The sequence below is a fragment of the Hyperoodon ampullatus genome (genome assembly GCF_949752795.1).
Source record: "Hyperoodon ampullatus genome assembly, chromosome: 11".
Classification (NCBI taxonomy): domain Eukaryota; kingdom Metazoa; phylum Chordata; class Mammalia; order Artiodactyla; family Ziphiidae; genus Hyperoodon; species Hyperoodon ampullatus.
Window position 1 is genome coordinate 56,088,311 of NC_136924.1, and position 22,335 is coordinate 56,110,645.

A 22,335-nucleotide genomic window follows, 5' to 3' on the forward strand; every position below is an offset into this window, starting at 1 on the left:
AAGTGACAGAGTCTAGAACTGGGGCAGGAAATATTCAAGATGAACCTGAAGCATCTTGTAACTTGTAAGTACCAGAAAGTAAGGAAGTGCTAAAAAAAAAAAGATAGAATAAACCACATTGATGCGGGTATGTGAAAGGGGCACAAGCACCAACTGAAAGAGGTTCTGGTGGCCAAAGCTGGAACTTGAGCAAGAAAATAAAGTAGTATTAGGTTATAACCCAAAGTATTAAATATCTGTGAGTTCATTTTGATATAAATAAATAATCTAATAAATTACTAAATAGGAGAGAAAAGACAAACTCCTGTGCTTAAAAGTTCAAATAATTTATGTAGATACTCCACCCTAGAGGAGGGGGCGCATAACTCTCCATTCCTTAAATGTGGGCTGCACATATAGACTTCCTTTTAAAGAGCACAATATGGCAAATGAGGAAAAAACTAACTTTGCAGTGGAGAAACCTGACAAGCACTGTTTTAGCTAGGTGATCAAGGTCAACACTGAGTCATAAATCATTTGATAATATGTACCCTTGAAATGATATTGTGACAATAGTACTTTACCTCTGTGATCTTTCTCCCAAAACCCCATAGCCCCAGGGTAAATATGAGAAAAATATCAGATTAATTCCAATAGAGGGGCATTTTACAATACACCTGACTGGTACTCCTCAAACCCATCAAACACAAGGAAAAATCTGAGAAACTGTCACGGCCAAGAAAGCCTAAGGAGACACGGCAACTAAATGTAATCTGGTACCCCGGATGGGCTTCTGAAACAGAAAAAGGACACTAGGTAAAAACAAGGAATTATTAATCAATTACAAACTTTAATTAATAATGTCTCAATATTGGTTTATTAATTATAACAAATGCATCATACTAATGTAAATATTAATAATAATAAAGTATGGTGAGATAAATGGAACTTTATTATATTCTCAATTTTTCTCTAAATCTAAAACTGCCTGAAAAAAATGAATGTGAAATGAAGACGTTCCCAGATAAGCAACGACTTGGTGCTGGTAGACTGGCCTTACAAGACATAGTAAAGAAGTCTTTTAGGTTGCAAGAAAATGACACCAGAGGATAACGCAATTTCACACAAATAAAGAGCACCAGTATATGTAAGTAAATTAAAAAGACGGTAAAAATATTTTTTTCTTTTTTCTCTCTTTGTCAATTAAAAAGACAATCGTATAAAACAATAATTTATATGGACTTCCCTGGTGGCGCAGTGGTTAAGAATCCTCCCGCCAATGCAGGGGACATGGGTTTAATCCCTTTTTCAGGAAGATCCCACATACCTTGGAGCAACTAAGCCCGTATGCCACAACTACTGAGCCCACGTTCCACAACCACTGAAGCCCACATGCCTAGAGCCTGTGCTCCGCAACAAGAGAAGCCACCACAGTGAGAAGCCTGTGCACTACAATGAAGAGTAGCCCCTGCTTGCTGCAACTAGAGAAAGCCCGCGTGCAGCAGCGAAGACCCAACGCAGCCAAAAATAAATAAGTAAATAAATAAATAACAATAATTATAAAACTATATTGTTGGGCATATAATGCGTAAATATGTAATATATATGACAAAGCACAAAGAAGGGGAAGAGAATGGAGCTATTGGAGCAAACATTCTATATTTTGCTGGAATTAAGTTAGTACTAATCTCTAGCAGATTGTGGTAATTTAAAGTGTATACTGCAATTCCTAGAACAACCACTAAGAAAATTACTCCAAAAATGTAGGAAAAAATAGAATTAAAAGGTAGACTAGAATATCTCTTCAGGGGACTTCCCTGGTGGCGCAGTGGTTAAGATCCGCCTGCCAATGCATGGGACACAGCTTTGATCCCTGGTCCGGGAAGATCCCACATGCCATGGAGCAAGTAAGCCCGTGTGCTACAACTACTGAGCCTGCGCTCTAGAGCCCACGAGCCACAACTACTGAGCCAGTGCAGCACAACTACTGAAGCCCATGTGCCTAGAGCCTGTGCTCCGCAACAAAAGAAGCCACCGCAATGAGAAGCCCGTGAACCGCAACGAAGAGTAGCCCCTTCTTGCTGCAACTAGAGGAAGCCTGCACGCAGCAATGAAGACCCAACACAGCTGAAAATAAAATAAATAAAAATAAAAATAAAGTATCTGTTTAACACAGAAGGCAGTAAAAGAAGAATAGAAGAAGAAAAAGATATATGAGACATATGGAAAACAGCAAAATAGCAGGTATATATCCAACCATATCAATAATTACATTAAATATGAATTAAACACTCCAGCCAAAAGTCAGAGATTGCCATATTGTATTTAAAAAAAAAAGCCCACAAGATCCAACTATAAGCAACACATCCTAGATTCAATCTTGCTAACAGTAACCACAGGGGAGCTAGAGAGACTATCCTAATATTAGACAAAATAAACGTTAAGGCAAAAAAAAATGGTTCTAGAGACAACAGAAGACATTTTATAATGATAAAAGGGTCAGTTCATCAGGAAGCTAACACAATTATAAACATATGTGCATCTAACAACAGAGCCTTAAAATACAGGAAGCAAAAAAACTGACAGAATTAAAGAGAGAAATAACAATAATAGTTGGAGAGGTCAATATCCTGCTCTCAATAATGGATAGAACAACTAGATAGAAAAATCAGCAAAGAGATACATAGGAGACTAGAACAACAATATAAACCAACTATAAAACACTGCACCTGACAACAACCAGATATATATTCTTTTCAAGAACACATGGAATACTCTCCAGAATAGCTCATATGCTAGGCTATAAAACAAGTCCCAATACATTTAAAAGAATTAAAATAATATAGAGCATGTTCCTCAATTGCAATGTGATAGATAGATGGATAGATAGATTATATATAATCTCCTTCTGGTTCTGCTCTCATGGTTGAATGCTGACTGATACAAGTGCATAATACAACACTAAACCCATGATCCATATAAGAAAAAAATGATAAATTGATGGAACATCATCAAAATTAAACACTTTCAGGCTTCAAGGCACCATTAAGAAAATGAAAGACAAGCCACAGACTGGGAGAAAACATTTGCAAATCACTTTTCTGATAAAGGACTTGTATCCAGGATATATAAGGAACTCTTAAAACTCAATAATAAAAATGGCTAAGTATTTGAATAGACATTTCATCAAAGATATAGGAATGACTAATAAGCACATGAAAAAATGCTCAACATCATTAATCATTAGGGAAATGCAAATTAAAACCACAATGAGATACCACTTCATACTTATTAGAAAGGTTATAATAAAAAAGACAGACAATGACAAGTGTTGTTGAGGATGTGAAGAAACTGGAACCCTAATACACTGCTGATGGAAATTGCAATGGTGCTGTCACTTGGGAAATCAGTTAACAATTTCTTAAAAAGTTAAACATAAGTTTACCAGCAATAAAAAATAAATGACATAGAAATTCTACTCCTAGGTATGTCCAAAAAGAAATGAAATTTTACATCCACACAAAAACATATACATGTGTGTTCATAGCAGCATTATTCTTAAAAGCCAAAGAGTGGGAGCAATGCAAATGTCCATGCACTGGTAAATGGATAAACAAAGTTTGGTATATGCAAACAATAGTGTACAATTGGCAATAGAAAGGAAGAAACTACTGATACATCCTATAACATGGCTGAACCTCAAGAACATTATGCTAAATGAAAGACACCAGACATAAAAGACTACATAAAATATGATTCCACTTCATGAAATATCCAGGAAAGGCAAATCTATTGAGACAGAAAAGAGATTAGTGGTTGTCTGGGGCTGAGGGTGGGAATGAGGATTGACTGCAAATGGGCCTGAGAGATCTTTGGGGTTTGATAAAAATGTTCTAAAGTTAGATTGTGGTGATAGTTGCACAACTCTAAATTTATTAAAAGTCATTGAATTGTACAATTATCGTGGGTAAATTTTATGGTATGTAAATTATAAAGCTCTTTTTTAGAAAAAGTCAAATCTATTTCCAAAGTCTTACAGCACTCTTACCTGTTTTATTCTTTTGTTTCTTCTTTTCTTCAAGCGAAGATGTACTAATTCTGCTCAGTAGCTTGACATTGCTCTCAATAGCTTTGAGCATTTCTGGTAACATCTCCATTTGTTCTATACAGTGGTGGTGTTCATCAATATCAATTGTAGTCATTTTAGACAAAATGACATCTTGAAGAGAGTAAAAAAAATTACTTTTGTGCAGAAAAATAAATAATTATAACCATATAGGCTTATAATATTGGCTACCTATTCAATATTGTAGTATTGGGAAATACAGGTATCTCATAATTATTTCTATTCTGAGGCTTCTCTCTACGAAGAAATTAAAAAAAAAAGAGACTTGGAATAGAAGGCCAAACAGTAAGCCTTGGCCATGAAAATATGGTTAAAATATGGTTAACAGGTGTCTAATTTTTTAGTTCCCTGACTTCAGGGATGGAGATATCTAAAATGTGAACATGTGCTTTAATATTGGGGATCTAAACTCCAATTAACTCCTTTGGTAAGTTTTCTAGTATTTTATAACCCCTGTTACATGAGATTTCTTGTAACTAAATGAAATTTCTCTTTTTTGTATTCTTAGCTTATTCATTCTTTCATCCAACCAGTGTCTCCTCTGTCATGTACTGTTCTAGATCCTGAAGATACAGCATTTAATAAAACAAATTCTCTAACTTCATACTATTTACATTCTAGTGAAAGGACACAGACAAAAAATTTTTTAAAGACACATTAATTATAAAGTATGTCAGATGGTAAGAAATGCTATAGACAAAAATAAAGAAGAGTAAAGAATAATGGACAGCGCCAGTGGGTAGAGAATGGGGATGGTCAGAGAACACCTCATTTTAAAGTGAAATATAAGCAGAGAATGAGCCATGTGGCTACCTGATGGAAAATGTTCCAGGCAAGGGACTAGGAAGCATAAGGACACTGGGCAGGAGTATGCTGGCATGCTTGAAGAAAAGCAAGGAGGCCAGAATAGCTGGTACTAAGTGAGCGAGCTTATATTTTCCTTATTCTATTCTTCCTGGAACAGAGAGCACCTGTTCTCTAAATAACCACCTTAGTCTTTTCTTGTTTAGTCTTCTTCTAATCCTTCATAATTTGCTTATAATTCCATTCTCTAGCTTTTTCATTAACTTTAAATCACTTCTGGAAACTTACTCCATTCTTCCAGCCACGCCAGAATGTGGACAAGAGTCTTTTCTTTAATTTCAGCAGTCTTGGCACAAGTAACCATTTCCTCCAGCAAACTTGCTCTCCATTTCTTATGTTCTGTAAGGGATATTTTCCTTCCAGAGTGCACATTCTCATCCATAGTATAGCGATTTATTATCCACTGCACATTCTGCATGATGTCACCCAGCTGCATATTAAGGTCCTATAAGAATAAGAAGGGAGAATATATTAATAAATCCTCTGTTTGACAGTAAGCTTTGACCACCTTTCTTCCCAGAATGTCAGTGACAGTCACTATAAAGCTGTCTAATCAAAGGCTTGCCAATTCTAGTTTTTTGTTGTTGTTGTCTTTTGTTTGTTTGTTTGTTTGTTTTTGGCTGCACGGCATGTGAGATCTTAGTTTCCTGACCAGGGATCAAATCCGCACCCCCCTGCAGTGGAAGCATGTAGTCTTAACCACTGAACCACCAGGGAAGTCCCCTAATTCTAGTTTTTCTGTGAGTCTCAGATTTTCCTCTTAAATTTTTTTTCTCTGCCTTCATCCTAGCATTGCTATGATATAATGAAAAGAATATTGGGTCTGAAACCATATCTGGATTCCAACTCTAGCTCTCTCATTAAAATGACTTTTAATAAATCACTTAACAATTCTGAGCTGCCCTGACTCATCTGTAAAATAATGCAGATACTGAGTTTACAGTTGATGTGAGACATGTAAGATGCGTGAAATGCCTTATAAACTGTGGCTGCTATAAACTAATTAATTACTAATTAATTAAAGGAAGTTACTTCTTTTTCTTTTTTTAATCAATGCTTACAACTGGAAAGCAGCTATCAGAATATTCCACGACATGATTTCTACTTCATTATTTCCCCTCCTCAAAAATCTATCAGCAAATTCTCAGTGTGGGTAATTACTGCCTCATATGGGCATTTAGAAATTTGTGGGGACTTCCCTGGCGGCGCAGTGGTTAAGAATCCGCCTGCCAATGCAATGGACACGGGTTCCATCCCTGGTCGGGAAAGATCCCACATGCCGTGGAGCAAATAAGCCCACGCGCCATAACTACTGAGACTGCGCTCTAGAGCCGACGAGCCACAACTACTGAGCCCACACACTGCAACTACTGAAGCCCGCATGCCTAGAGCCCGTGCTCCACAACAAGAGAGGCCACTGCAACGAGAAGCCTGTGCACCCCAACAAAGAGTAGCTCCCGCTCACCACAACTAGAGAAAGCCCACACGCAGCAATGAAGACTCAACGCAGCCTAAATAAATAAATAACTTAAAAAAGAAATTTGTGGAAGCATTTTTGGTTGTAACAATGAATGGGAGGGAAGATTTATTTTATTTAGTAAAAGGTGCTAAGGGGTGCCAGCCCACCCAACAGTGCAATGGACAGTACACATGTTAAAGAATTGGCCCAGCCTGCATAAGTTTTGACTGTCCCATGGGATATTTACATAGGTTAAAAAAAATCTGTTTATACCACTGGCATTTTTCACAGAAGTAGAACAAAAAATTTCAAAATTTGTTTGGAAAAACAAAAGACCCCGAATAGCCAAAGCAATCTTGAGAACGAAAAACGGAGCTGGAGGAATCAGGCTGCCTGACTTCAGACTATACTACAAAGCTACAGTAATTAAGACAGTGTGGTACTGGCATAAAAGCAGAAAGATAGATCAGTGGATCAGGATAGAAAGCCCAGAGATAAACCCACGCACATATGGCCAACTTATCTTTGATAAAGGAGGCAGGAATGTACAGTGGAGAAAGGACAGCCTCTTCAATAAGTGGTGCTGGGAAAACTGGACAGGGACATGTAAAAGTATGAGATTAGATCATTCCCTAACACCATACACAAAAATTAGCTCAAAATGGATTAAAGACCTAAATGTAAGGCCAGAAACTATCAAACTCTTAGAGGAAAACATAGGTAGAACACTCTATGACATAAATCACAGCAAGATCCTTTTGGACCCACCTCCTAGAGAAATGGAAATAAAAACAAAGATAAACAAATGGGACCTAATGAAACTTCAAAGTTTTTGCACAGCAAAGGAAACCATAAACAAGACCAAAAGACAACCCTCAGAATGGGAGAAAATATTTGCAAATGAAGCAACTGACAAAGGATTAATCTCCAAAATTTATAAACAGCTCATGCAGCTCAATAGCAAAAAAACAAACAACCCAATCCAAAAATGGGCAGAAGACTTAAATAGGCATTTCTCCAAAGAAGATATACAGACTGCCAACAAACACATGAAAGAATGCTCAACATCATTAATCATTAGAGAAATGCAAATCAAAACTACAATGAGATATCATCTCACACCAGTCAGAATGGCCATCATCAAGAAATCTAGAAACAATAAATGCTGGAGAGGGTGTGGAGAAAAGGGAACACTCTTGCACTGCTGGTGGGAATGTGAATTGGTACAGCCACTATGGAGAACAGTATGGAGGTTCCTTAAAAAACTAAAAATAGAACTACCATATGACCCAGCAATCCCACTACTAGGCATATACCCTGAGAAAACCATAATTCAAAAAGAGACATGTACCAAAATGTTCATTGCAGCTCTATTCACAATAGCCCGGAGCTGGAAACAACCTAAGTGTCCATCATCGGATGAATGGATAAAGAAGATGTGGCACATATATACAATGGAATATTACTCAGCCATAAAAAGAAACGAAACTGAGCTATTTGTAATGAGGTGGATAGACCTAGAGTCTGTCATACAGAGTGAAGTAAGTCAGAAAGAGAAAGACAAATACCGTATGCTAACACATATATATGGAATTTAAAAAAAAAAAAAATGTCATGAAGAACCTAGGGGTAAAACGGGAATAAAGACACAGACCTACTTGAGAATGGACTTGAGGATATGGGGAAGGGGAAGGGTAAGCTGTGACAAAGGGAAAGAGAGGCATGGACATATATACACTACCAAACGTAAGGTAGATAGATAGTGGGAAGCAGCCGCAAAGCACAGGGAGATCAGCTCGGTGCTTTGTGACCGCCTGGAAGGGTGGGATGGGGAGGGTGGGAGGGAGGGAGATGCATGAGGGAGGGGATGTGGGAACAGATGTATATGTATGACTGATTCACTTTGTTATAAAGCAGAAACTAATAAAAAAAAAATCTGTTTATAATTATCTGAGCCTAGAAACTTACTCTTTTTAAAGTATAAATGCAGAATAATTTTTTACGGAGTTTCATTGCTTACTGAAATTTCCAGGAATGCAAATATTTTATAAATCAAAGGAAAATATTCTTTAGAATTTCTCCAATAAAATTTCACCATTCTGAAACACCATAGTACCAACTAGCAATGCACTACTGCTAATAGTATGTAGTGCCAGTACAATAAACCTGCATTTGTATCAGCCTATATTTGTAGCTTTCATATTTATTTTAATTCTACATAATTAATACATAATTAATACATAATTAATTCTACATATCTACTTCTTTGTTATGTCTTCTACTGAAGTTTGACCTAGAATTTACACATTGAAATGTGTGTTATTATAAATTAGCACTTATATTTACCCTCACATATTAATTTTTTAAAGTATGAGTATAGATATTTTATCTATGAATTTCACTTCAGAGGAACAAAGGTATGTTAAAAATATTTTAAAAGGGAATGGTAAATCTGATAGATGGAGAATCACTGCTCCATCTTTTCCAAATTTATCAATTACTCTCTCAGTTTGGCTTCAGACAAACTGAACTCTCTCTACACTCCTTACAATAACATTAAGATTTGGATTTTGCAAGCCAAATCACCATGTCAAAAGAGTAATCAGGGCTTCCCTGGTGGCGCAGTGGTTGAGAGTCCGCCTGCCGATGCAGGGGACGCAGGTTTGTGCCCTGGTCTGGGAGGATCCCACATGCTGTGGAGCAGCGGGGCCTGTGAGCCATGGCCGCTGAGCCTGCACATCTGGAGCCTGTGCTCCACAACGGGAGAGGCCACAACAGTGAGAGACCCGCGTACCGCAAAAAAAAAAAAAAAAGTAATCAAATGTTAGGTGCTGGAAATACTGCAATCAGAAATAGGTAATGCAGTTGCAGCAAATTATCAAAAATACAGGAGAGCAGAGACAAAGTTTGATAAGCCGTGATGAAGAATAACATTACAAACTAACACACAGCATGGTGATTAAAGAAAGAGTATCACCAACTTCTCATAAATTCTCCCAGAAAATTCAAGAGAAAGGAACCTTTCTCAACTCATTCTTTGTGGCCAGAATTACCCTCATACCAAAGTCAGATAAAGATACTGCAAAACAAAACAAACAAAAAAAAACCCTACAGACCAACACCTCTAAACATTGTTGCAAAAATCCTCAACAAAATACTAGCAAACAGAATTAAACAGCACATTAATAGAATTATATACCATGACCACGTGGGGTTTATTCCAGGGATGCAAAAATGGTTCAACATGTGAAAATCAATGAATGAAATGTACCAAATTTACAAAATGAAGGGGAAAAATATCATATGATCATCTCAATTGATGCAGAATAAGCATGCGACAAAATTCAACACCCTTTTGTGATGAAAACTCTCAACAAAGCAGGTATAGAGGGAACATACCTCAATATAATAAATGCCATATATGACAAGCCCACAGCTAACATCATACTGAAAAGTGAAAATCTGAAAATTATTCCTCTAAGATTAGGAACAAGACAAGGATGCCCACTCTTACCAGTTCTATTTGACATATTACTGGAAGTCCTAGCCAGAGTAATTAGGCAAGAAAAAATAAATAGGGACTTCCCTGGTGGTGCAGTGGTTAAGAATCCACCTGCCAATGCAGGGGACACAGGTTCAATCCCTGGCCTGGGAAGATCCCACATGTTGTGGAGCAACTAAGCCCATGTACCACAATTACTGAGCCTGTGCTCTAGAACCTGTAAGCCACAACTACTGAACCTGCGTGCCACAACTACTGGAGCCTGCATGCCACAACTATTGAAGCCTGTACACCTAAAGCCCGTGCTCCACAACAAGAGAAGCCTGCGCACAGCAACGAAGAGTAGCCCCCACTCACCGCAACTAGAGAAAGCCCACCAACAGCAGCAAAGACTCAACGCAGCCAAAAATAAATAAATAAATAAATTAATTAATTAATTAAAAAATAAAAAAATAAAAGACATCCATATTGGAAAGGAGGAAATATTATATTTGCAGATGATATAATCTTATATATAGAAAACTCTAAAGATTCCATCAAAAGGGACTTCCCTGGTGGCTCAGTGGTTAAGAATCCACCTGCCAATGCAGGGGACATGGGTTCGATCCCTGGTCCAGGAAGAGTCCACATGCCATGGAGCAGCTAAGTCTGTGCACCACAACTACTGAGGCTGTGCTCTAGAACCCACAAGCCACAACTACTGGGCCCGTGTGCCACAACTACTGAAGCCTGCGTGCCTAGAGCCCATGCTCCACAAAAGAGAAGCCACCACAATGAGAAGCCCACCATAACGTAGGGTAGCCTCTGCTTGCCACAACTAGAGAAAGCCTGTGTGCAGCAACGAAGACCCAACACAGCCAAAAAAAAAGTTTCCATAAAAAAACAACAGCAACAACAACAAAAAACAAACCTGTTAGAACAAATAAATGAATTCATGAAAGTTGCAGGATACAAAATCATACACAAAAATGTTTAATTTTCTATATACTAATAATGAACTCTCAGAAAGAGAAATTAAGAAAGTAATCCCATTTACAACTTCATCAAAAAGAATAAAATATCTGAGACTAAATTTAACCAAGGAGGTGAAAGATGTGTATATTGGAAAATACAAGACATTAATGAAAGCAATTGAAGACACACATGGAAAAGTATTTCATGCTCATACACTGCAAGAATTAATATTGTTAAAATATCTATACTACCCAAAGCAACCTACAGATTGAATACAATCCTTTTCAAAATTCCAATGACATTTTTTACAGAAATAGAACAAAAAATCCTAAAAATAGAAGAAAAAATCCTGAAATTTTTTTACAGAAATAGAACAAAAAATCCTAAAATTTGATTCTTTTGGAATCATAAAAGACCCTGAAGAGCTAAAGCAATGTTGAGAAAAAAGACAAAAGCTGGAGGCATCAAGCTCCCTGATTTCAAACAATATTACAAAGCTATAGAAATTAAAACAGTACAGTATCAGCATAAAAATAGACACATACATCAATGGAACAGAAAAGAGAGCCTGGAAATAAACCCACACACACATATCATCAGTTTATGACAAAGGAACCAAGAGTATACAGTGGGGAAAGGAAAGTCTTTTCAATATATGGTGCTGGGAAAATTGGACAGCCACATGCAAAAGAGTGAAACTGGATTTCTGTCTTATACCATACATAAAAATTAACTCCAAATGGATGAAAGACTTGAATGTAAGACCTGGAACTATAAAAATTCCGGAAGAAAACATAGGTAGTAATCTCCTTGACATTGCTCTTGGTGATAATTTTTTGGATTTGACACCAATAACAAAGGTAAAAAAAGCAAAAATAAACAAGTGGTACGACATCAAACTAAAAAGCTTCTGGGGACTTCCCTGGTTGTCCAGTGGGTAAGACTCCATGCTCCCAATGCAGGGGGTCTGGGTTCAATCCCCAGTCAGGGAACTAGATCCCACATGCATACCATAACTAAGAGACCACATGATACAGCTAAGAGTCTGCATGCCGCAACTAAGAAGTCCGCATGCTGCAACTAAAAGATCCCATATGCTGCAACGAAGATCCCAAGTGCCTCAACTAAGACCTGGTGCAGCCTAAATAAATAAATAAATAGCTTCTGCACAGCAAAGGAAACCATCAACAAAATGAAAAAGCAACCTACCAAATGGGAGAAAATGTTTGCAAATCATATATCTGATAAGGGGCTAATATTCAAAATATGTAAAGAACTCATACAACTCAATAGCAAAAACCCAAACAATCTGATTTAAAAAATGGACAGAAGATATGCATAGACATTTTTCCAACGAAGACATACAGATGGCCAATGGGTACATGAAAAGATGCTCTACCATTATTAATCATCAGGGAAATGCAAATCAAAACCACAATGAAATGTACCTCACACCTGTTAGAATGGCTATTATCAAAAAGACTAAAATTAGCAACACTTCTTAGTGTTGGCAAGGATGTGGAGAAAAGGGAACCCTTGTGCACTGCTGGTGGGAATGTAAATTGGTGCAGCTACTATGGAAAACAAAATGGAGTTTCCTCAAAAGATTAAAAATAGAACTACCATATGATTCAGCAATTCCGCTTTTGGGTATTTATCTGAAGAAAACAAAAACACTAATTAGAAAAGATATTTGCACTCCCATGTTCACTGTAGCATTATTTACAATAGCCAAGATATGGAAACAAACCAAGCATACAAAAATATACAATGGAATATTAGTCAACCACAGAAAACAATGAAGTTTTACCATTTACAACAACGTGGATGGACTTTGAGTGCATTATGCTAAGTGAAATAAGTGAGACAGAGAAACACAAATACCGTATGATCTTTCTTATATGTGCAATCTAAAATAAAACTAAATTCATAGCTACAGAGAACAGTTTGATGGTTACCAAAGGTAGGGGTAGGTACAGTGTGAAAAATGGGTGAACTATTTCTTTTTTTTTTAGTTTAGTTTAAATAAATTGATTTTTAAAAATCAGTTGTGGGGCTTCCCTGGTGGCGCAGTGGTTGAGAGTCCACCTGCCGATGCAGGGGACACGGGTTCGTGCCCTGGTCTGGGAGGATCCCACATGCCGCGGAGTGGCTGGGCCCATGAGCCATGGCCGCTGGGCCTGTGCGTCCGGAGCCTGTGCTCCGCAACGGGAGAGGCCACAACAGTGAGAGGCCCGTGTACCGCAAAAAAAAAAAAAAATCAGTTGTGTTGTTATACACTAACAGTTAACAATCTGAAAAGGAAATTAAGAAAACATTTCTACTTACAGTAGCATCAAAAGAATAAAATACTCATAATAAACTTAACCAAGGAGATGAAAGACAATGTTAAAACATCAGTACTACTGAACCAATCTACAGACAGTATAATCCCTAACAAAACCCCAATGGTGTTTTCTGCAGAAATAGAAAAATCCATCTTTAGGATTCATGTGGAATCTCAAGGTACCCCAAATACCCAAAACCATCTTGAAAAAGAGGAATAGGGCTTCCCTGGTGGCGCAGTGGTTGGGGGTCTGCCTGCCGATGCAGGGGACACGGGTTCATGCCCCGGTCCGGGAAGATCCCACGTGATGCAGAGCGGCTGGGCCCGTGCACCGTGGCCGCTGAGCCTGCGCGTCCAGAGCCTGTGCTCTGCAATGGGAGAGGCCACAGCAGTGAGAGGCCCGCGTACCGCAAAAAAAAAAAAAAAAAGAAAAAGAGGAATAAAGTTGGAGAGCTCATACTTCTCATTTTCAAATATTACTATAAATCTACAATAATTAAAATAGCATACTGTTGGGCTTCCCTGGTAGCGCAGTGGTTGAGAGTCCACCTGCTGATATAGGGGACACAGGTTCGTGCCCCGGTCTGGGAAGATCCCATGTGCTGCGGAGCAGCTGGGCCTATGAGCCATGGCCACTGAGCCTGCGCGTCCAGAGCCTGTGCTCCACAACGGGAGAGGCCACAACAGTGAGAGGCCCGTGTACCGCAAAAAAAAAAATAATAATAAAAAATAAAAATAGCATACTGTCATAAAAGACATATAGACCAGTAGAATAGAATACAGAGCCCAGAAATAAACTTTTGCATATATGGCCAAGTAATTTTTGACAAGAGTGCCAAGACCATTCAATGGGAGAGGACAATCTGTCAACAAATGATGTTGGGAAAACTGGATGGATACCCACATGCAAGAATGAAGTTGGACCCTTATCTTATACTATATACAAAAATTGACTCAAAATGGATCAAAAACCTAAGCATAAGACCTAAAACTATAAAACAGAGGAAATGTAGAGAGAAAAGCTTCATGACGTTGGATTTGGCAATGATTTCTTAGATATGACACCAAAAGTACAGGCAATAAAAGTAAAAATAGATTGGACTAAATCAAAATTTAAAACGTGCATCAAAGGACACAATCCACAGAGTGAAAAGTTAACCTATGGAGTGAAAAAAATTTTTGCAAATCATATATCTAATGAAGGGTTAATATCCACAATATATAAAGAACTCTTGGGACTTCCCTGGTGGCACAGTGGGTAAGACTCCACACTCCCAGTGCAGGGACCCAGGTTCGATCCCTAGTCAAACCCAGTGTGGGATCTGAGAACTAGATCCCACACGCATGCTGCAACTAAGAGTTCGCATGCCACAACTAAGGAGCCCATGTGCTGCAACTAAGACCCAGTGCAATCATATGAATAAATAAATATTTTTTTAAACTTATTTAAAAATAAACTCTTAACATCAAATAAATAAATAACCCAATTCAAAAATGGGCAAAGAACTTGAATAGACATTCAAAGAAGATATATAAAATGGCCAACAGATATATGAAAAAAATCTCAAAATCACTAATCATTAGGGCAATGCAAATCAAAACCACAATGAGATACCACTTCATACCCATTCAGATGGCTACTATCAAAAACAAACAAGTGAAAAATAGAAAATAAATGCTGGCAAGGATGTGAAAATTGGAACTCTTGTGCACTGTCAGTGGGAATACAAAATGATACAGCCATTATGGAAAATGTATGGCAGTTCCTCAAAATATTAAAAATAGAATTACCATATGATCCAGCAATTCTACTTCTGGTTATATACCTGAAATAATTGAAAACAGGGTCCCTAAGAGATCTTAGTACACCTGTGTTCATAGTAGCATTATTCACAATAGCCAAGAGATAGAAGCAACCCAAGTGTGCATTAACAGCTGAATGGATAACAAAATGTGGTATATACATACTTTGAAATGTTATTCAGCCTTTAAAAGGAAGGAAATTCTGACACATGGTACATGGATGAACCTTAAAACATTAAACTAAGTGAAATAAGCCAGTCATAAAAAACAAATACTGTATGATTTCACTAATATGAGATATCTAGAATAGTAGAATTTATAGAAACAAGTAAAATGGTGGTTTCCAGAGGCTAAAGGGAAGAGGGAAATAGGGTATTGTTGTTTAATAGGTGTAGAGTTTTAGTTTTGCAAGATGAAAAAGTTCTGGAGGAATCCCCTGGCAGTCCAGTGGTTAGGACTCTGTGCTCTCACTGCCAAGGGCTGTGCAGTGGGGCCAAAAAAAAAAAAAAATGATGAAAAAGTTCTGGAGGCTGATTGCACAACAATGTGATTATACTTAATACTACTGAACTATATACTTAAAAATGGTTAAGATGGTAAAATTTATGTTATGTGAATTCTACCACAATTTAAATTAGACAAAAACATTTTTTAATTAAAATAAGGAGTAATCAGATGTTAAGTGCTGCAAATATTGCAATAAGAAACAGATGATCCAGTTGCAGCCAGTAATTTAAGTCAGGTATACAGGAGAGCAGAGTCAAACTTTGCTAGGTCAAGTGATGAAAAATAACATTACAAGCTAACCAGCTACTCATAAATTCTTCCAGAAAACTGAACAGGAAAGAACATTTCCCAATTTATTCTTTGAGGCCAGCATTATCCTGATACCCAAGCCAGACAAAGACATAAGAAAATAAACTATATGTCAATATTCTTTATGAACACAGTCACAAAAATGCTTAACAAAATATTAGAAATTAGATCAAACAATGGACTGAAAAGAAAACATTATGAACAAGTGGAGTTTATTCCTAGAACACAAGGTTGATTCAAAACTGGAAAATTAATAAATGTAAATGACCATATCAATAGTCTAAATAAGAAAAAACATATGATCATCTCAATAGATGCAGAAAAAGCAGCTGACAACATTCATTCATGTTTTTTTTTTTTAATTCTATAGCAAACTAGGAATAGAGGATAACTTCCCCAACGTGATGAAGAACATTTACAAAAAATTTACAGCTAGGATTATACTTAATGGTGAAAGTCTAAATTGCTCTAAGGATTCATTTTTATTCAATCTTGTATTAAGGTCCTACCCAATGCAATAAAGTAAGAAAAGGAAATAAAAGAATATTCATTGTGGCCATCATCAACAAATCTAGAAACAATAAATGCTGGAGAGGGTGTGGAGAAAAGGGAACACTCTTGCACTGCTGGTGGGAATGTGAATTGGTACAGCCACTATGGAGAACAGTATGGAGGTTCCTTAAAAAACTAAAAATAGAACTACCATATGACCCAGCAATCCCACTACTAGGCATATACCCTGAGAAAACCATAATTCAAAAAGAGACATGTACCAAAATGTTCATTGCAGCTCTATTCACAATAGCCCGGAGCTGGAAACAACCTAAGTGTCCATCATCGGATGAATGGATAAAGAAGATGTGGCACATATATACAATGGAATATTACTCAGCCATAAAAAGAAACGAAACTGAGCTATTTGTAATGAGGTGGATAGACCTAGAGTCTGTCATACAGAGTGAAGTAAGTCAGAAAGAGAAAGACAAATACCGTATGCTAACACATATATATGGAATTTAAAAAAAAAAAATGTCATGAAGAACCTAGGGGTAAAACGGGAATAAAGACACAGACCTACTTGAGAATGGACTTGAGGATATGGGGAGGGGGAAGGGTAAGCTGTGACAAAGCGAAAGAGAGGCATGGACATATATACAGTACCAAACGTAAGGTAGATAGATAGTGGGAAGCAGCCGCAGAGCACGGGGAGATCAGCTCGGTGCTTTGTGGCCGCCTGGAGGGGTGGGATGGGGAGGGTGGGAGGGAGGGAGATGCATGAGGGAAGGGATGTGGGAACAGATGTATATGTATGACTGATTCACTTTGTTATAAAGCAGAAACTAATAAAAAAAAATAATAAATAAATAAATAAATAAATAAATAAATAAAAGAATATTCATTGGAAAGGGAGAAATAAAAGGTTTGTATTTACAGACCAAACAAAAACAAAAATCAAACAAACAAAAAACTGTGTAAAAACTCCCAAGGAATCTATAAAAAAGAGCTGCCAGTATACAAAAATCAAAATCATATTTCTATACACTAGCAATAAACAATTGGAAATTGAAATTTAATAAAACAGTACGATTTGCAATTAACACTAAAAACATGAAATACTTAAGTACAAATCTAACAAGATAAGCGCAAGATCTGTACATTGAAAATTACAAAGCATTGATGAAAGAAATCAAAGAAGATCTAAATAAATGATGACAATTCTAAGCACAGACAAAGATGTAGAGCAACTGGAACTCTTATACTTTCCCAGTGGGAATGCAAAATAGTAAAGCTATTTAAGATAACAGTTTGGCAGTTTTTTGTAAACATATGCTACCATATGACCTAGCAATACCATTCCTAGGTATTTAGCCAAGAGATGAAAACTTATGTTTATACAAGAATTTATACATGAATGTTTGTAGTGACTTTACTTGTAATTGCTCCAAACTGGAAACAACCCCAATATCCTTCAACTAGTGAATGCATGCTTTATGCTAAGACAGATTCAAATGATGTAGGGTATGATTCCCTTTGTGTGGCATTCAGGAAAGGGAAAACTATAAGGACAGAAAACTAATGGCTTCAGGGGTCTATCAGCCAGGGAGGGGTTGGCCACAAAAGGGCATAAGGGGATTTTTCAAGGAGACAGAATTGTTTTAAATCTGAATTTTGATGGCGACGACATGTCTTTGTCAAAACTCTTGAACAGTATACCAAAAAGTGGGAATTTCACCTTAATTAAAAAAAAAGTTACAGGCAGTAGAATCAGACTACCTGGATTTTATTTTATTTTTTAAATTTTTAAATTTTTTTGGCTGCATTGGGTCTTCATTGCTGTGAGCGGGCTTTCTCTAGTTTTGGTGAGTTGGGGCTATTCTTTGTTGTGGTGCACGGGCTTCTCATTGTGGTGGCTTCTTGTTGCAGAACACGGGCTCTAGGCACACAGGCTTCAGCAGTTGCAGCACTCAGGCTCAGTAGTTGTGGCGCACGGGATTAGTTGCTCTGTGGCATGTGGGATCTTCCTGGACCAGGGATCAAACCCGTGTCCCCTGCATTGGCAGGTGGATTCCCAACCACTGCACCACAAGGGAAGTCCCACACTACCTGGATTTGATTCAGATCCACCACGTGTAACAACTATGACCTTTAGGCAGGCCTCAGATAGTCTCAGTTTCCCATCCGTGAAATAGGATTAATAGTAATACCTATCCATGTTGAATTATCATGGGAATTAAATGAGATAATCTGTAAATAAACTTTTACCATATGTAACATGGTAAACACTTTAAATGCTACCAGGTTATTAAGTGCCTACTATATGCCAGAGGGATGAAAGGGTCAAAGTAAGAAGAAGGGTAGAGAAAGCACCATAACCTGGAGCAGAATAGAACGTGAGAAACAGATAATAGCAATAGCAAAATGAACACAGTGTACCTATTCTCCAGCTGAAAAAACAGAAAATCTTTAAAGTCTCCTGTGTTCCCCATATCAATTGCATCCCTTTCCCAATGCCCAGAGATAAATACTATCGTGAATTTTAATCTCTATACTTTTAACACAGTAGTAAACTGAATGATGTCCCCATCCCCCAAAGATATTGTTAAGAGCACAAGCTCCTGCACAGTGAGGCCAAACAAATCTAAATGTCGGAGTTTGGAGCAGAGAAAGGTTTATTGCAGGGCCAAGCAAGGAGAATGGGTGGCTCCTGCCCAGAAACCCACAACTCTCCAATGGTTTGGGGAGAGAAGTTTTTACAGGCAAAATTGGGGGTGAGGGCTGCAGGGTGTGTGACTTTCTTCTGATTAGGTTGGTGGTGAGGCAACAGGGTGGTGCTCTAGGAATCTTGTGTTCAGCCTGAAGTTACCATCCTAAACCTGGGTGGAGGCCTTAGTACCTGCAGAAGAACTCAAAGGTATTGTTATGTATGTTCCTTGCAGAGGAACCAGGACCCTGCCCCAAGGCTGCACTGTTGTTTCTTGACTGCTCCTCCTTTGCTTCTGCATTCCCTCCCTTCCCTGATTAGCAACTATTTGAATCTGCCCTTTAGAACTCAGGGAAGGTCGAGGAGGTTGAAAACTTTGCCTGCAAGTAAGAAAATGGGACACGGAAAGGATTTGTAACAGGGAGGGCTCCACAGGGTCTTACACCATTTCAGTATCAGGTCATAATCCCAGGAATGTGTAAAAGTTACTTTATGTGGGAAAAGGGTCTTTGCAGATGTGTTTAAATTAATGATCTTGAAGTGGAGAGATTATTCTGGATTATCTAGGAGAGCCCTATTGCAATCACAAGTGTCCTTATAAAAGGGAGGAAGAGGGACAAAATTTTACAGACACATACAGAAGAGAAGGTTCAATGTGAAGATGGAGCAGAGAGAGATTTGAATCTGCTGGCCTTGGAGATTGGAGTGATGTGGCCACAGACAAGGAATGCCAGCAGCTACCAGAAACTGCAAGAGACAAGGAATGGATTCTCAGAGTCCAGAGAGAGTGCAGCCCTGCTGACATCTTGACTTCAGCCCAGTGATGCAGATTTCAGACCTCTAGAATTTCTGACCTTTAGACTTGTGAGAGACTAAATATCTGTTGTTTTATACCATGTGGTTGTGGATATTTGTTACAGCAGTGAAGGAAACCATAATATGTCACCCCAAAATATGCCTCTGACATAAAAATTATTTTGAGCCGAAGGCTATTAAGAATCAGCAAACGTGGGAATCCCCTGGCTGTCCAGTGGTTAGAACTCCTGCTTTCACTGCCGAGGGCCTGGGTTCAATCCCTGGTTGAATCCCCGCAAGCTGTGTGGCGCGGCCAAAAAAAAAAAAAAAAAATCAGCAAATGCCGGAAAAGCTCTGTCATCCCCCTGTTCTGCCTAAAGGCAGGATACAAATTCTTTTTACTGGAGATAGACTTATCAGCACCAGAGGAATCTGCAAAGAAACCTTACTCTATTAGTTTCCTCCCATATATTTACCTTCCCACAGTTTGCCACTTTGAAAGCCTAAAACTACTTTGCTTTTTTCTGTCATTTCTCCACAAATTTATTGTTCTTTGTTGAAGATGCTAACATAAGCCACTTGGAGTTACTCTTCCTTTAAATTTCTCCCAGGTGATGTACACTGCACATGTTAGTAAAATGCTTTTCTCTTGTTAATCTGTCTTTTTGTGAAGGAGTACTAGCTGAAAACCTAAAATGGGTGAGGTAAAGTTTTCTCCCCTGTAGTAGAGACCACACACGCACTCACTCATGCATGTGCGCACACACACATCCTTAGACAGTAGATTGTGTAGTTTTGCTTGTTTTTTAATTATTCTCTTTATCCTTCAGTGACTTGCTTTTTTCCCTCAACATAGTGTTGTTTTTAGTTTATACATGTTGAAGTGTATACCTATAGCTCGTTCATTTACACTGTTGTGTGTTTAGTATTTTATTGCACAAATATACTACAATTTACTTATCCATTACTATATTGGTTTGTTTTCAGTTTTGTGCTTTTACAGACGATGGTATAAAATTTTTGAACATACCTCCTTGTACACATATGCAAGAGTTTTTCTAGAGCTATGCTGTCCAATATGGTAGCCACTTGCCACGTGTAGCTACTGAGAAATTTTAATGAGGCAAGTGTGACAGGAAATTAATTTTAATTAAACTAATTGAAATTTTAAAACTAATATGATTCATTTATTGGAAAACCTTTAAGTATTTTGGAAGAACTTGGTATATGAATCTAACTCTTCATCTATAAATTTTATGAAATCTAAATATCAATCAAGTATTTCTGATGAAAATTTAACGTGCAATTTGAGAGGTATTCTAAGAACAAATTACATGCTGAATTTCAGACAGTATGAAAACAGTGTATACCTCTTAATAATTTTTTTTATTGATAAACAACTTCAAGCTTTGAAGAGTAAATAGCTCTCAACCTAGAACTGTGTATCCAGCAAAATTATCTTTCAAAAGTATGAGGGTTATATGATATTAATATCATAAAAATATGTTGTAAAGAGTTTTCCATTTTTCTCTTCTCTGAAAAATTTGTATAAGTTTAATTTTCCTAGAAAATTTCCCAATTCACCTAAGCTTTCTAAGTTACTGTCCCCAAGTTGTACAATATATTCTATATCCTCTTATCATTTGTTCAATCTCTGCTGCATGTACTGTTATATCACCACTTTCATTCTTTTTTTAAAAATATTTATTTATTTATTTGGTTGTGCTGGGTCTTAGTTGCAGCAGGTGGGCTCCTTAGTTGCAGCTACCCCTTTCATTTCTTTTTTTTAAGGTAGAAATGAGTTTTTAAATTAATTAATTAATTAAGTTTTTGGCTGTGTTGGGTCTCTGTTGCTGAGTGCGGGCTTTCTCTAGTTGCAGCGAATGGGGGCTACTATTCATTGCAGTGCGTGGGCTTCTCATTGCAGGGGCTTCCTTGTTGCAGAGCACGGGCCCTAGGTGCGTGGGCTTCAGTAGTTGTGGCACGTGGGCTCAGTAGTTGTGGCTCATGGGCTCTAGAGCACAGGCTCAGTAGTTGTGGCTCTTGGGCTTAGTTGCTTCACGGCATGTGGGATCTTCCTGGACCAGGGCTTGAACCTGTGTCCCCTGCATTTGCAAGTGGATTCTTAACCACTGCGCCACCAGGGAAGTCCACCCCTTTCATTCTTAATAGTGTTTATTTGCTCCTTTTCTTTTTTTTTCTTGATCAACTGTTACAAAGATTGTTGAATTAGACTACTCAAAGAATCATTTTTTACCTTTCTTAAGCCTCTTCATTGTATTTTTTTCTATTTTTTAAATTTGTACTCTTAATTTTTGTTATTTCCTTCATTTTACATTCTCTGGGCTTAATCTGTTGTTTTTTTTTCCCCTAACTTCTAAGTTGTCTGTTTAGCTTATGCATTTTTAACTTTCTTTTCTAATATAAGGTATAAATTTCCCTGTAAGTACTACTTTCATTACATCTCATATGCATTTAACATAATGCATTTATTGTTATTCTAAGTATG

General features: G+C 37.6%; 1 protein-coding gene across 1 annotated transcript in view; it reads right to left on the bottom strand.

The window, feature by feature from the left end:
* Positions 1-22,335, bottom strand: part of FAM186A (family with sequence similarity 186 member A) — a gene marked incomplete at both ends in the record, with an annotated part of 107,160 nt that overhangs the window by 42,803 nt on the left and 42,022 nt on the right. The window contains 2 exon segments of the mRNA XM_079714929.1: positions 4,028-4,198; positions 5,198-5,414. Coding sequence (XP_079571055.1) covers positions 4,028-4,198; positions 5,198-5,414 — 388 coding nt within the window.